The 15,352-nt window shown below is 36.3% G+C and overlaps 1 protein-coding gene across 1 annotated transcript; it reads left to right on the plus strand.

Moving 5' to 3' along the window:
• Positions 1–6,381: 6,381 nt before the first annotated feature.
• LOC101550667 (ubiquitin-40S ribosomal protein S27a-like) lies at positions 6,382–6,935 on the plus strand. Its single transcript, XM_055136339.1, has one exon. It carries the CDS (start codon positions 6,418–6,420, stop codon positions 6,886–6,888), a length of 471 nt encoding a protein of 156 aa, XP_054992314.1. The 5' UTR covers positions 6,382–6,417; the 3' UTR covers positions 6,889–6,935.
• The last annotated feature ends 8,417 nt before the right edge of the window (positions 6,936–15,352 follow it).

Raw genomic sequence — 15,352 nt, forward strand, 5'->3', positions numbered from 1 at the left:
ATGCTTCAAAAGTAGAAGCTTAGAAAGCTTTTGTTGAAAATCAGTTGCATTTTGTGTCCATTTAATCTTTTGGGGGGACAAGAAAGTGTTTGGCCTCAACTGGTCTATGCATAGAAGTGACTCCTGGTGATGCTAGGGGGGACCATATGGGGTGCCCGGGATTCGAACATCTGTTGCAAGATGCAGGGCAAGTACTTTAAACCCTGTACTTATCTCACAGGCCTTGGATTCAGTTTTTATTTAAGCAGACGATTCCCAAATGCTGATTCCCTGCTCATAAATAATAGAGCATAGTTTAAAAATTTTTATATATTCAATCAAATGTATTTACCATTGGGCTCACTTATAGCCATATTTCAGTTAATACAATTGTTGTAGAAAATTGATTAATTTATTTGGCTCAAGATACTGAATTGGAATCTCTAGAATTTTGTTTATTTGACAACACTAATTAGCCAGTTTCTCTTTATTTCACTTCCTAATGTGTAGCTATAACTAAAGTCATTCTCTAAATATGTGATGTAAAAAAAGTGAATCATTCACTTATTCAGATGTTTTGTATATATCAATAAGACCTATATTTGTTTTTATTTCCTGTGATATTTAGACACTTAATATCATATTAACAAAAGTCAGATCCACGTGGTAAATCTTTGTTCATCTGCTAAGGATGCAGATTTAAAAAAAAAAGATATAAATTTAACATTTCATAAATTATTTTAAATATTTTAGTGTCAGAAGATGCACTCTGATATAACAGTAATTAACAGAAAACAAATTAGTCATATATTACCTTGTAGTCCATAATATATGAACCCAACAATTATTGCCAGGGAAGAAAACAGACATACTACTAGTAGTAGAAACATCACTGAGTATTTTGTACATATTTTAGGCACTAGAACAGGCAACATAATTTATTTATTCATTATTCTTTTATATCCTCACATAGAAATTGAAAAACATTAACTCATCAGTACCCAAGGCTTCTCTCTAGGCTAGACTTTTCAATTAAGCCATCAGAGAAATGTAAAGGTTCTAATAATTAATTACATATTCAGATCAAATGTACTTGCCATTGAGCTCACTTTTAGCCATATTTTATATTCTACTTTTGTTGCTGCATTAAGAATGTTACAAAATTCTGCCAAAAAGTCAAAACAAGTATATATTCATTAAAAAAAAATAACATCCTGGTAGTTAGTAGAGTTTAGTAAAAGAGTTGGGAACATACAGCAAATCACATTCATGGTTACTAATCATGTGAAGTTAAGTTACATGAGCAACAAAGTTAAAAGGAAAAATAACACTAAAGAAGAAACTGAAATGTTGAGTTGGTGTACCTGAATATATAGAGAGACAATAGAAGCCACTTATGATCTCTAATGGTTTTAAAAATCATATATTCTATAATTAATCCTCTACTGTCTTTATGCAGCAGCTTTACCTGTCCCATACCCACTATCCTGTGATATTGCTGGACAAAGTCTACAGGAGACTGAGCATAATACACAGTTTGCCAATCGGATCTCTGGACATGGTTTCGAGTCACAAATCTGGTTTAGAAACTCAAAATTAATTTATAAATGACTCTAGTATTCTATTCGATTTCTCCCTCAGTGATCCTCTGGCTCCAGACATATTTAAGTTTTATATTATTTCATCAATTTGTTCGAGCGGGCACCAGTAACATCTCTCACTGAGAGACTTACTGTTACTGTTTTTGGCATATCCAATACGCACGGTAGCTTGCCAGGCTCTGCCGCGTTGGCTTGATACTCTCGGTAGCTTGCCGGGCTCTCTGAGAGGAGTGGAGGAATCAAACTCGGGTCAGCCTCGTGAAAGGCGAACGCCCAACCACTGTGCTATCGCTCCGGCTCCTTTATATTAGACTTTATTTTTCTGCTTTTTGGGTCACATTCGGCAATACTCAGGGATTACGTCTGGGTCATGCCCTCAAGAATTATTCCTGGTGGGATTCAACAGAGAAGAGGCCAGGCATTCTGGTGAGCAAGGCGGCTGGAGAAATGCTCCGGACCTGAAACCGGGCCAGCAACACTGGGGATCCGGACAGAGAAGGTACAGCCAGCACACCTTCTCCAGATGGAGCCCTGGCGACACTGAGCAGCAACTAACACGGCTCCGGCTTGTGGAACTGGGACACATCCGAACCGTGCGGCCTTTTCTAAAAACTGAAAACATACAATCTTTTAATGGAAAATCAATTATCAAATGCTTCCTTAGTAGGGCTGTCTTTCTTGGAGGGAAACTCCAACAACAATAGTGAGTTTTGTTTTGCAATATGGAACGTAATCAAGGTAAAGAGAAAATAAAGTGAAATTCATCAGTTATATAGTTGGGGGTGGGGGGTGGTGGCAGGGGGTATACTGAGGATTTTGGTGTTGGAATATGGGCACTGGTGAAGGGATGGTGTTTGAATATTATATAACTGAGACATAAACCTAGAAACTTTGTAACTTTCCACATGGTGATAAAATAAAAATTAAAAAAAGAAGAATTATTCCTGGTGGTGCTTGGGGGACCATATGGGATGCTAGGAATTAACCCGGGTCAGCCGCTTGCAAGACAAATGCCCTACCGCCTCTGCTATTGCTCCAGCCCCTTATATTAGTAGTTTCAACCTTAAGACTTTATCTTAGACTAGAATACAATATTATTCACCTTCTACTCTCTACTCATCCATGTGTTCCCAAACATGCTCACACAAGCTTAATACACACACATACTACAAATTTTCCTTTTGTAAACTATTTTCCCTATGTCTTGCAACCCAATTTTAAATCAATGGGAATCTTCTGGATGACTTGCTCTATGTGCCCAACTTTCCCAGAAACTTCTGTGGGTTATGTATGAATGTGGACTTGTTTGTGTTCTAATATATACATACCTGATTGTTTTTACTTCTGGTAGAATTATATCATATCACTTCCTATCAGTATGGTGTGTCAATACGCTTAAAGAGCTATATGGTCCATTAAAGCTTAGCAGAAGATAGAGGAAAATGGAAGAGTGAAGATCTGAACATTTCAAAAATAATTATATTCAGTCCATTAAGATAAGTATTCTCCTAGACAAACATCATTCCTTTCTGATGGATAATCTCTCAAAGGCTGGATGTGAAACTTAAGAAAGGGCTCTGGGCTGCTAATTAATGTCATAGCATAAAAAGTAGATTCAGACATGATTAAGATGACATTGACATAATTGAAACATTATTATTTTATGTTGAGTGCATTTATCTCACAAGAATTTAATCTAAAGGATGTTCAAATATGTAGTGAATGAAGTCATAAATTGTGTGTGGCATATAGCATTTGCCTAGCAAGACAAATGGAAAGTTATTTAGCAGTTTATTTGCACGCAAATATACATACACACCTGGTCACATGTCATTTTCACAAGTTCTTCACTTAGATGCACTGATAAACTGTTACTATTAAAAATTAGGTAAATGCTGGATTCAGTTTTTCAAACTAAAATTTTCTGCATAATTTCAACCTTAAGATGTATTTAGACTCTTTAATAATTTTGTTTTATATGCTTTTAAATGATTTTTCTCTGTTTCAATAAAAGCTCAAAACCAGTGTAAATATATTTTGGGATTTAATTTTTCTACACTAAGAAGAAAATTATCTTGTAATCTTGGAAATTAGAATAATTTTTAATGTTTTCTGCAAAAGAACTGGCACCAGAGAGGCCTAGGGTAATTTCTCTTCCCTCACAGTCAATGCCATCCATTTCATGTATGCTATCCTCACTGCTTAGTCTATACCTACTTGTAGATGACTGCGCAAAAGTATCAGGAAAACTAATGCATATTAGGGATTTCAACCAGTAGGTTTTAATATAATTAAGTTACTGAACAGACTCTAGAGAATTGAAAAATGCAAACACAAACGATGTAGTAATAACTATTAGAAACTTCTATCTACATTTTAGGTTGGAAAAACAAAGACAATAATTTGAGATTATCATAACCCAGAGACTTGAAACACTGGTTTTGATAAAGGGAGGCTTGGAATTCCTGAGAGGTTCATTCCACAATTGTATAGTACCTATGTACCCCTTTTACAACTGAGGGTAATGAGACTGACTCTAAAGCATGACTGTTTTGAGAATGTAGAAAAAACTGAGGTTTGCAGCATCCTCTGATGCATAAGGATCATTGTTTGGGTAATGCCAATAAATGCATCAAACCAGAAAAAGAATTAAATCCCCTTTCGATCATTACTGCATTTCAATATCCTTTAATACCCCCTGTTGGCACAATCTAACAAAGAAACAGCGACTAAAGCAGAAATACAGTTTGCAAAGTTCCATGATCTCAAATTGGAGATACAGAAAAGGGGAAAAGAATCTTAGCAACTAACATATGTAGTAGAAAGGCTATTGGCACCAGCAAATGTAATCATAATCCCTAAAAACTACTTACACATTACCTATCAAGAAAAAGGGACTTTGCAGAAGAAATATGTTAACAATATTAAGATGACAAGATTATCCTGAATTACCTGGGTAGGCACAATAGGATTAACAAAATCATTATGAGAGGCAGAAAAGCACAAGCACTTGTATACAGGTGATATTTTGTTAAGATCCTCACTGAGACAGCCTGCTAAACAACTACTATTAAATATTAAGAGAGGTTGGGGAGGTAGATGCAGAGGAGAAAATGAAAAAGAAAAGGAGAGAAACAGATTGATTTGATGATGTTATAATGCTGACTTTGAAAGTACAGAGGTCATCAAAAAACAACAAAAGCAGGTGACCTCTGAATACCAGAAAAGACAAGAAACTTGGTGTCTTCTAGAGCCTCTGAAAACAGGAAGCTCTGTTAACAGCTTAATTTTAGTCCTTTAACACACATTTCAGACTTCCAATCTCTTATTTTCAAAGCATTGAGTTTGTGGTAATTTATACAGCATCAATAGGAAACTAATAATGTAACATGGTATTGAATTGCAACATCTTGAAGGTGGAGAATTTAAGACAACCTCTAAGATGAAAGGGATAAATTGAGCATATACTTCCCAAAAGAACATATCTAATTGAAAGAACAAAAAGAAATAGGTGTTTATCATTCTTCTTCACAGAACTACAGTGTAAAGCCAAAATAATGATAACATCAACTCCTCAAGATGCTGTAGAATTATCAAAACTCTTTCAATGCTGGTTTTTGCCTTTAATTTTTTTTTTATCAAAGTTTAGGTAACATGGCTACAATAGCATTAGCATTTGTGGTTTTGCTATAATCTTTTTACCAAATAGTGCCCAATGTCATTCATTTCTAATAAATGTTTAGTAAAAACCTTTGTCTAAAGCTGTTAATTAAATATGTATTTCCTTGTATCACTCATATTAACATATACCCCCAAATAAACAAACATATTGCCCCAAAAGAAAACTTTTTTTTTAGTAAGTTTACTCATTGGATTCCTGCTTAGGTTGAATTGTGGCCCCAGAAATGACATGTTGAAATCTAATTCCACAGTTCCACTAGAGTAGAAAGTTATTAGTGCCCAGTGGCAGCTGACCTTTGAGTTTGAGAGCGTTTTAACTCCTTGTCTCATTTTGCTTCTTGTGTTTTCAAATAATCTTTTCTATTCCTTGGTTTATGACTTTATCATTATTCTATCATATGATTGTACTTTCCCTATGTGTCTTCATAATGCCTCCACTATGTAATAGGCTTTATTACATAGTTAAAAAGATGAGTCTTTCAAATAATATGACTGAATTCTTCATAAAAAGTCGGAATTTGGACAAGAGAAAAATGCACACAATGAAGATTTTATGAGAACATGGCACTAAGAGAACACGACAGTAGTATAAAATAGCAGAATCCAAAGATTAAGTCAGTGAATTTGAGAATGTAGAAAAAAGCATTAAAAAAACTAGCATATGTAAAGAAATAATTTTTAAGGTGAGGATAATACAAGTGATTTATGGGAGAGCACCAAGAGGAATAAAATTTGCATCATAAGGAAAGAACTTCCCCAGTATAAAGAAGGGATCAGAAACACAGATCTAGGAAGTTCAAAAGTTCCAATGAAGGGGCTGGAGCGATAATACAGTGGGTAAGGCATTTGCCTTGATGCAGTTGACCCAGGTTCGATTCCCAGCATCCCATATGGTTCCTCTACACACACACAGCACCGTCAGAAGTAATTCCTGAGTGCAAAGCCCAAAATAGTTCAAAGGAAGTAAGTCCAAAAGATCTGAACCAACAGACTATAATTTAAATAATGGCAAAAAATCAAGATAAAGACAAAATTCTAATGTCAAGAAACAAAAAACTAAAAATTATTTTTAAGGAAACTCCCAAAAGACTATCATATTTTCTGACCAAAAAAAGTTGCTTTCCGATCCGCCATCTGCGGTGGGCCCACCTCCAAGATGCAGATTTTCGTGAAAACCCTTACGGGGAAGACTATCACTCTCGAGGTCAAACCCTCGGATACGATAGAAAATGTCAAGGCCAAGATCCAGGATAAGGAAGGAATTCCACCTGATCAACAGAGATTGATCTTTGCTGGTAAACAACTTGAAGATGGACGTACTTTGTCTGACTACAACATCCAAAAGGAGTTCACTCTTCATCTCGTTTTGAGGCTTCGGGGTGGTGCAAAGAAAAGGAAGAAGAAGTCTTACACCTCTCCCAAGAAGAATAAGCATAAGAGAAAGGAGGTTAAACTGGCTGTCCTGAAATACTACAAGGTGGATGAGAATGGCAAAATCAGCCGCCTTCGCCGGGAATGCCCTTCAGATGAATGTGGTGCTGGAGTTTTTATGGCCAGCCACTTTGACAGACATTATTGTGGCAAATGTTGTCTGACATACTGTTTCAACAAACCAGAAGACAAATAATTTACCTGTATGGGTTAATAAAAGGCATGAACTCTTAAAAAAAAAAAGTTAACAAACCTGAAGCAGGACATATGATATTCAAAGTTAAAAAGTGGGGGGAAAAAACCTTTAATCAAGACTATTCTATGCAGCTAAGTTTTCACTCATATTTGAAGGATTGATAAAAGCCTTTCAGACAAATAGAAGCTAAAGAATTCATCTCCACTAAAATAGTTCTGCAAGACTACTCAATTCAGATTTCTTTAAAAAAAACAGGTTAACACTACACTTATAAACAACAAGCTCCAATTTCTTAGAGTTTAGAATGCACCCCCACCCTTATATTAGGGTGATGCTGAAGCATTCAAGCCCTAGAGCCAGAATCAAACCAGAAATTTGAGATCTACAAATGTGGCAATATGTTTAACTTTTCTTATCTTCTTTTCTTCGGTCTCTATAAAATAGATCACAAGCAGTTGAATAAAAATGACTATGTGGTTGTAAGGATGAAATGAGTGAATATACAAAAAATTTCTTTGCATATAATATAAAGTGATTATGAAATATGTTCACTTCCTGTATCTGTGGCCTCAGAGCACAGGTTTCATCAGCCACTGATTTCCTTAGTACCTAGTACCAAGTTCTGATTTCAAGGAGAAGAGAATTTCAGACTCTCATCCCACATCATCTTTGTTCCTGCATCAAAAGCTCTTTTGCTGTCACAAAATAACCTGACAAAGGGAAAAGATGAGAATAGACTCTTGGAGAAACAAGAAAAGTAATTTATGTAGCACCAGTGCCAGCCCAGCAGAGTTGCCCTCAATAGCTGCATACTACCATCACCACCATCACCACCACCTCCATCACCACTACCACTATCACCCCCACAACCACCATCACTACCACTACCACCATCACCACCACCACCACCACAATCACCACCACCACCACAACCACTATCACCACCACCACTATCACCACTACCACCACCATCATCACCAACACCACCACCAGCACCATCACCACCATCACCACCACCACTATCACCACTTCTATCACCACATCACAATCACCACCACCATCACCACCATCACCACCACCACCACAACAACAACAATACCACCATCACCACCAACCACCACTATCACCACTACCACCACCATCATCACCAGCACCACCACCAGCACCAGCACCACCATAAGCACCATCACCACCACCACTATCACCACTTCTATCACCACATCACCATCACCACCACCATCACCACCACCACTACAACACCACCATCACCACCAACCACCACTATCACCACTACCACCACCATCATCACCAGCACCACCACCAGCACCATCACCACCATAACCACCATCACCACCATCACCACCACCACTATCACCACTTCTACCACCAGCACCATCACCACCATAACCACCATCACCACCATCACCACCACCACTATCACCACTTCTACCACCACATCACCATCACCACCACCATCACCACCACCATCACTACCACCACCACCTCTTTGTCCACTGTGCTCAGACCTTGAAATGAAAAAAAAAGCTTCTTAGATTCCTAGATATGAAAACATGCTTTATGAAATTACCAACTGTCAACTGGAACATGGTATTATGTTACCAATGTTACTTTTTAAGAAACTTATAATAATAGGTCAGGGATATAACTCAAAGGTATAATATTTAGCTTGCATGTGTGAATTACCTGAGTTTCATCTTAGACAGTTAATTTTTTTAATTAAATAGAAATATTTAAAAAAAGAAATGCATAAGCAAAAATATTTCTCACTTATATTAGAGGGGACACAATTGATTCATTTTAAAAAGCTAAAACAATAGCTCAAGTGGAACTTAAGGTAGATATCAACTTACTTGGGATAGCAATGCTTTTTGACTAGCTTTATAATATGAGCTAAATCTACTACATGTTCCAAGTTTATACTAAATGAGATAATTTGTTGAATGCTTATATTAACTGTCATATTAACTTTCTTTTTTTTTACAAAAACAAAATAACTTTACCTTGATTTTCAGATGTCAAAAAATAAAGCTTGCACTTAATGGGAAAAAAGAACAAAGTATAGGAAAAAAATATGATCTTGTTTGAAACACTTGACCTGATTGACCTGATAAATCTGCCTGATAGGTTTTCACCTCCATCAATACATTGAAAATGTATTATATTGCACATAGATAAGAAAAAAATGAAGTAGTTGCTTCAGAATTTTCCAGTAAACAAAACTGATTTCCTTCCTCAGTAGCATCCTAAGTTTGTTGCTTTCTATCAATTTTCACAGAAGGAAGAAAAAGATGAGACTGAAAATTTTTGCTGAGATTCAATTTAATCCTAGACTAAGAAATTTAATTTTAGTTAAAGTACTATTAATTACTGAAAGTATCTCTGTAATTGTCTTGTGATTTGATTACTGTAGTAGCTAAAGATACATTTCTGGGTTGCAAACAAGGTTTTGTTTTGTTTTTAAACATATTTACTAATGATTTCTCCAATATTTTTATAATCAATCAGACTGTTAACCCAAATTGAAAACACAGACCAGTCACTTTTTTCTCCAAAGACAAGCAGGAAGGAGCTTAGGAGAAAATATACAGATGCAGTGCTCTGTTCATTAAGTGCATGAGAAGCATTGTCAACTAATTTCATACATTTCCTTTACTTCCTCTAACAAAGTTTTATTTAATGCTTTGTTAAATTAACAGGGAAAAACTTTGTTCTTTGTGTTTGTTTTCAAAAAAGATCTATCCACTCAACTCAATGACATTGTTCCTAACTTTACCCGTAACTTCTGAGTTTAGTAGATTGCATGAACTGATTCTTAAGAAAATTACAAAATTATCCAGTTTTTCTGAGAAGTACAAGTTGGCAACAATGCAACTTCTGGCAGATATCTCTCTGGACTTAGTTACTAAAATACTAAATTACAGAAACCCAAAACTGAGAGGCCGCTAAGTGTGGTCACTCGACCTCATACCTCTTCATCCTCAGCAATGGAAAACAAATTATCTAATGCTTCCTTTTCAGCAGGTCTGACTTTAGGGGAGAGACTCTCCAAACAATAATAGTGAGTTTTGTTGAAATATTGTATGCAATCAAAGTGAAAGTAAAGTGAAATTTATTAGTTACACAGGCGGGGGGGGGCTAGGGGCGTGGGGGGGTTAGGGGTGTGAGGGGGCGGGGTGGAGCTATACTGGGATTCTTGGTGGTGGAATATGAGCACTGGTGAAGGGATGGGTATTCGAGCATTGTATAACTGAGATTTAAACCTGAAACTTTGTAACTTTCCACATGGTGACTCAATAAAAAATTTTAAAAAAAATAAATAAAAAATAAAATAAAATAAAATAAAATAAATTATCCAGTTTTTAAAGAGAAAGTAAGAAACAGACATGTAGTAAAAGGTGACTCTGTTTGCTTACTTTGTACCAATTTTTAACTTTTTTATGGTTTAAGAAACATGATCATTCTGATATACAAAGTTACTGCACTTTTACCACTATGACAGTGCCTAAGACCTTCCACTACTCTCCTTATGTCACTCTAGTCCACCGTTCCTTCCAAATGCACTGTGTGTGATGCTGAGGACAAAACCCACGACCTCAGACATGTAAAGCAAGTGCTCTACCTCTACTGCTGAGCAATACTCCAGACTCTAAAGCAGGGTTTTAACTTTAAAATTTTCTTACAAAGGCGGCTGGAGTGATAGCACAGCCGGTAACGCGTTTGCCTTGCATGCGGCCGACCTGGGTTCAATTCCCAGCATCCCATGTGGTCTCCCAATCACCACCAAGAGTAATTCCTGAGTGCAGAATCCAGAGTAACCCCTGTGCACTGCTGGGTGTGACCCAAAAAGAAAAAAAAAATTTTCTTAAAAAGGTATCATTGCTCCTATGTACGAAGAAAAAAGAATGCAACAGAAGTTTAAAAAAATAATAAATAGTAACTGAGAGATAGACTTATTTGCCAGGGGTCTGGCCTGGCAGGGTTTGAGGACCATCAGAGATGTTAGCAATCAAGTCAGGATCAGTCACATGCAAGTACCCTACCTATTGTACTCTCTTTCCATCTCCAATAACCTGTATCTTTTAAAGGAAACAGCATTTCCTGCTTTGAGTCCTACATTACTTTTAATGAAGACTGCAAAAAGATAATAAAACACTCTTCAGATTCTCCCACCCCCCAAGGAAAAAAAAAATTCCTCTTTCCTCCTTCTTTTCTTCTTATACCACAGCAGCTCCAAGTAATACTCTTTGATGAACATTGGGTCAGTTTTCACAATCTGATAGAAAACACTTGGAGTCTGAGAGAGAATGCGCTTTTCCTGAATTCACTTAGGTTTCCTTTAATATTTTAAATTAGTTTTATAATTATCAATATAAATATTACAATCACAAAGCAACAACAGGGGACTCTACCCCGTGGAGTTAATTAAATACCTATAAATTAGCTCAGCTCATCTGCCAAGGCTGTGTAACCTCATGACTTAAATGTATTCTATAATTGCAAGTGGAATAAGATTGGGATCCTTTGAGTTTTACTTTATTATAAATCTTCCTGTTTTCTTTTTTTTTATAACAAATGGATAATGATAAATTTTCTTTCCTTTTTTAATATAACCTTATATTGAAACTAACGAAAGTATTTAAGTGATCCATGATTATGAGAAGAAAATAAATACATGGTATTAAATGTAATTTTCTATAAAATTTACTGGATTGAATGCACAAGAGACTGTGCCTCTGGTACTTATAGCACTTTATAAAGAACTGTACACTCTGCTTTTCTTTGCATTCCCACTGCGTTTCTGCAACTTCGGGAAATAAAATTTGATTCTGCATAAGCAATCCTTTAAAAGAGGATTTTTATTATTGACTAATATTCCATCAAGACTAATGTTCCCAGCATGTAACAGCTTAATGGTGCTCCCTATATGCACAGTTAGATGATTCTATAAGAGGCACGCTTTTGGTGGTTTTTTTTTTTTGATCAATCATACTTTCTTCTGTATAACTTTTGTCCAAGATAACTTATCCACTGATAAAGCTAGACAACTCTTACTTTATGATCAAGTTGCCATTCAGAACATAGAATTATAAAATAAAGCATTTCTACAAATACAGCACAGTTTTGTAAATTTTGCTCTCCAACAAATATCAACCTAAAATTAGGACAGCATCAAACATGAAAGAAAATTATCACATGAGTTTCAGTTTTAAAATACTGACCAAGAAGTTTGCTTTGCTATGAAAAAGAAACAAAATTTATTTAACTACACAGCCGAATTTTCCCTCCAAGTGTTTCCACTTCCCTTCTAGCGTCTTTGGTCCATTTGTCCCAAGATAACACATTACTTAGCTTTTTATCTCAAATTCTTAAAAGAAATATATGCTCCTCACAGAATATGTGCTCTGTTAAGAGCAGCTGTGCAGTGGTACAGTTGTAGAATCTGGTGAAACCATGTATTTGGGTGGTTTCAATCTCAACTCGGCCATTTGGGGAAATTATTTATCTCCTGGGGTCAGGAGATAGTACAGGGATTAAGGTGCTTAGTTTACATGTGGTCAGGCCGGGTTTAACCATAGGTCCTGCATATGCTACCCTGAAGCCCAGCAAGAGTGATCCCTGAGCACAGAGGGAAGAGAAAGTCTTGAGAAAAGTCAGGTGAGAAAGCAGAGAAGGGAGGAAGGAGAGGGAAGGAAGGAAGGAAGGGAGGAAGGAAGGAAGGAAGGAAGGAAGGAAGGAAGGAAGGAAGGAAGGAAGGAAGGAAGGAAGGAAGGAAGGAAGGAAGGGAGGGAGGGAGGGAGGGAGGGAGGGAGGGAGGGAGGGAGGGAGGGAGGGAGGGGGGAGGGAGGGAGGGAGGGAGGGAGGGAGGGAGGGAAGGAGTGAAGGAGGGAGGGAGGGAGGGAGGGAGGAGGGAGGGAGGGAAGGAGGGAGGGAGGGAGGGAGAAAGGGAAGGAGGAAGGGAAGGAGGAAGGAAAGGAGGGAGGGAGGAAGTTAGTTATCTCTTCCCCTTCACCTTATTTCCAAATCTGCAGACTTAAAACAATTAATGTCCAAATATATAGATAGTTGGCATACTATACTTAATAGTATAGTTAATATAGTTAAATAGTAAATATAGTTAAAACAGTTAATATCTTAACTTTTATGTGTTTGGGTATGGTGATTTGTCAATTCATTTTATGCAATTATAAAAATTTAGAAAATAGCTTAGATATGATTTATAGTGAGTGAATAATAGGACTCTTTTCTATCTTGGATTTTGCTGGTAATTACACACCTGTATGTTAGTCAAATTGTGAAAAACTGGATATAAAGGATAATTTTTCTGACTATACATATAAATAATAAAACAATGGAGGTAAACAATACAAATATGTAAGGAAAAATATAAGTTATGAATTATCTTTTAATCACTTCAGATGCTCAATATTAAAATTTACAAATAATTTTTAATAAATTTCAGAATGTGTTGTGTACTCTACATTTTCCAAAATAATGGTCATTTCTTAGGTGTTTAAGATGAGATTTATGTTTTGTTTTTTTTTCTAATTACCTAATAAAAGTTTGTCTGACTTTTTTTTTAAATCTAAAGAAAAATCTGAATCTTTGGCTATTTAATTGTTAAGAGGTACCCTACTTTTGTCACAAGTGTCTTTTAATTTTGGAAAATATAACAGGACCTTTGTGTGGCCCACATTTCTTGTTATGATCACCTCATAGAATGGTATGACAAACACTTCCAGTATAACTGTCTAGAATTGCAAGATTTTGTGTTAATTTAAAAAAAAGGAAAAGACTCTTGCTATTTCAGCTTTTTAAATTTGAGAGTTCAATTGCAACAGATTTCACTTAAGATCAAAAACAGGTGAAATCACAGAAACTGAATTGTAATGACTATAATATATGCATTCTAGCTGCAATATATACTTTAATGAGTAACCTTGGATTGACCTCTAACAAATATGGTATCTGTTTAATGGAAATTCATGAGGATCAAATGAGACAGTATATGCAATAGAGCATGTCAAAATAGTAATGTTTCATGTGTCACTTAAGTATGTATGTGTGCTGGGCAAACAATTGGCAATTAAATACTTTACAGATCTTTGCAATACTTCACCCCTAAAAAAATCATGTTTGCACTTAAGTGCAATCTGTGAGATTTCAACTGATCAATATGTGATCTAAGCATTAAAGTCTGCCTTAAAATGAATAAATGACTACTAAACATGGATATTATTGAGCCAAAATAACCTGTGACACCGAAAACTGAAAGTGTTTCGTGATTTCCTCAGTTCAACTGGACATTTTGGTTCAACATCCCCACTAAGCAAATTTGGGGGTTATAGAGATCAACAATTTACTTGTAAACTTTAATATTTTCATACATTTTATACAAGAAAGTTTGAGAGTGTGATATAAAATGCAAACACTAGGTGTAAAAGGTTCCATCAATTATTGAATAAGTTATTTCATCAGAACGAATTACAATGATATGGTTAGGACCAACATACTAAAATACCTAGTGTTAGTACGTAAAGCTCATATTTCCATAAAAGCATAGTCAGAAAAAAAAAAAGGTCTACATATGGTTGGGGTTGGGGTATTTTTGTGTGTGTGTGGCTAATGGACAAAAGGCAGAGTACCATGCCACTCAAGCCAGAGGCATCTTCCCAGGTCTGCTAGTGAGAAAATAAAGTCAAAAGCTCCCTATGATTGCTAAACACTTCTGGACTCATGAGAGCTCAGAGGCGTACCTGAGATTGCTTAGTTCTCTGTTCTCTTTGGAGCATTAATGCCTGTTTCAGGTGAGCCTCCCCAGGCACTGGAGGGCTGTTAGCTGTGAACCCTGCTGCTGATGGATGAACTGACCTTTAGTAAAATGAAATCCTGCACATATCTCAATATCCATGGCTGTTGTTTCTCCACAGGGTGTCAGAGCATAGGGCTATCCATCTCTGAGGAAGGTATTAGAATATAGGACTCCTGTTTTTCCAACTGGTGGCTTATAATTTGTTCGTTCATTTGTTTTTCATTCTATCACGTTCAATTACATTCTTTTAAGTGGTGCTTTTTTTCAACTCTCAGTAAAATGAACCATAAGTAAAATTCTTCCTACAAGAAAGGAAGGGAGGAAGAGAAGGAAGGGAGGAAGGGAGGGAGGGAGGCAGGGAGGAAGGAAGGGAGGAAGGAAGGAAGGAAGGAAGGAAGGAAGGAAGGAAGGAAGGAAGGAAGGAAGGAAGGAAGGAAGGAAGGAAGGAAGGAAGGAAGGAAGGAAGGAAAGAAGGAAGGAGGGAGAGAGAGAAAAAAAATTTAAAAATCTTTAGGTCTAAATGGTTTTACAGGTTAATTTCTTAAAACTTCAAGGAGAAAATAATGCTATGTTTACAGATTCTTTCAGGAAATAAACAAACAATCAATTCACTTTGAGAGCTCAGTATAACCT

This window comes from Sorex araneus, chromosome 1, assembly GCF_027595985.1.
Source record: "Sorex araneus isolate mSorAra2 chromosome 1, mSorAra2.pri, whole genome shotgun sequence".
In the NCBI taxonomy this organism is placed as follows: Eukaryota; Metazoa; Chordata; class Mammalia; order Eulipotyphla; family Soricidae; genus Sorex; species Sorex araneus.

Excerpts from the sequence above, each read along its gene's own strand:
- LOC101550667 (XM_055136339.1), top strand. The coding sequence starts at position 6,418 with ATGCAGATTTTCGTGAAAACCCTTACGGGGAAGACTATCACTCTCGAG.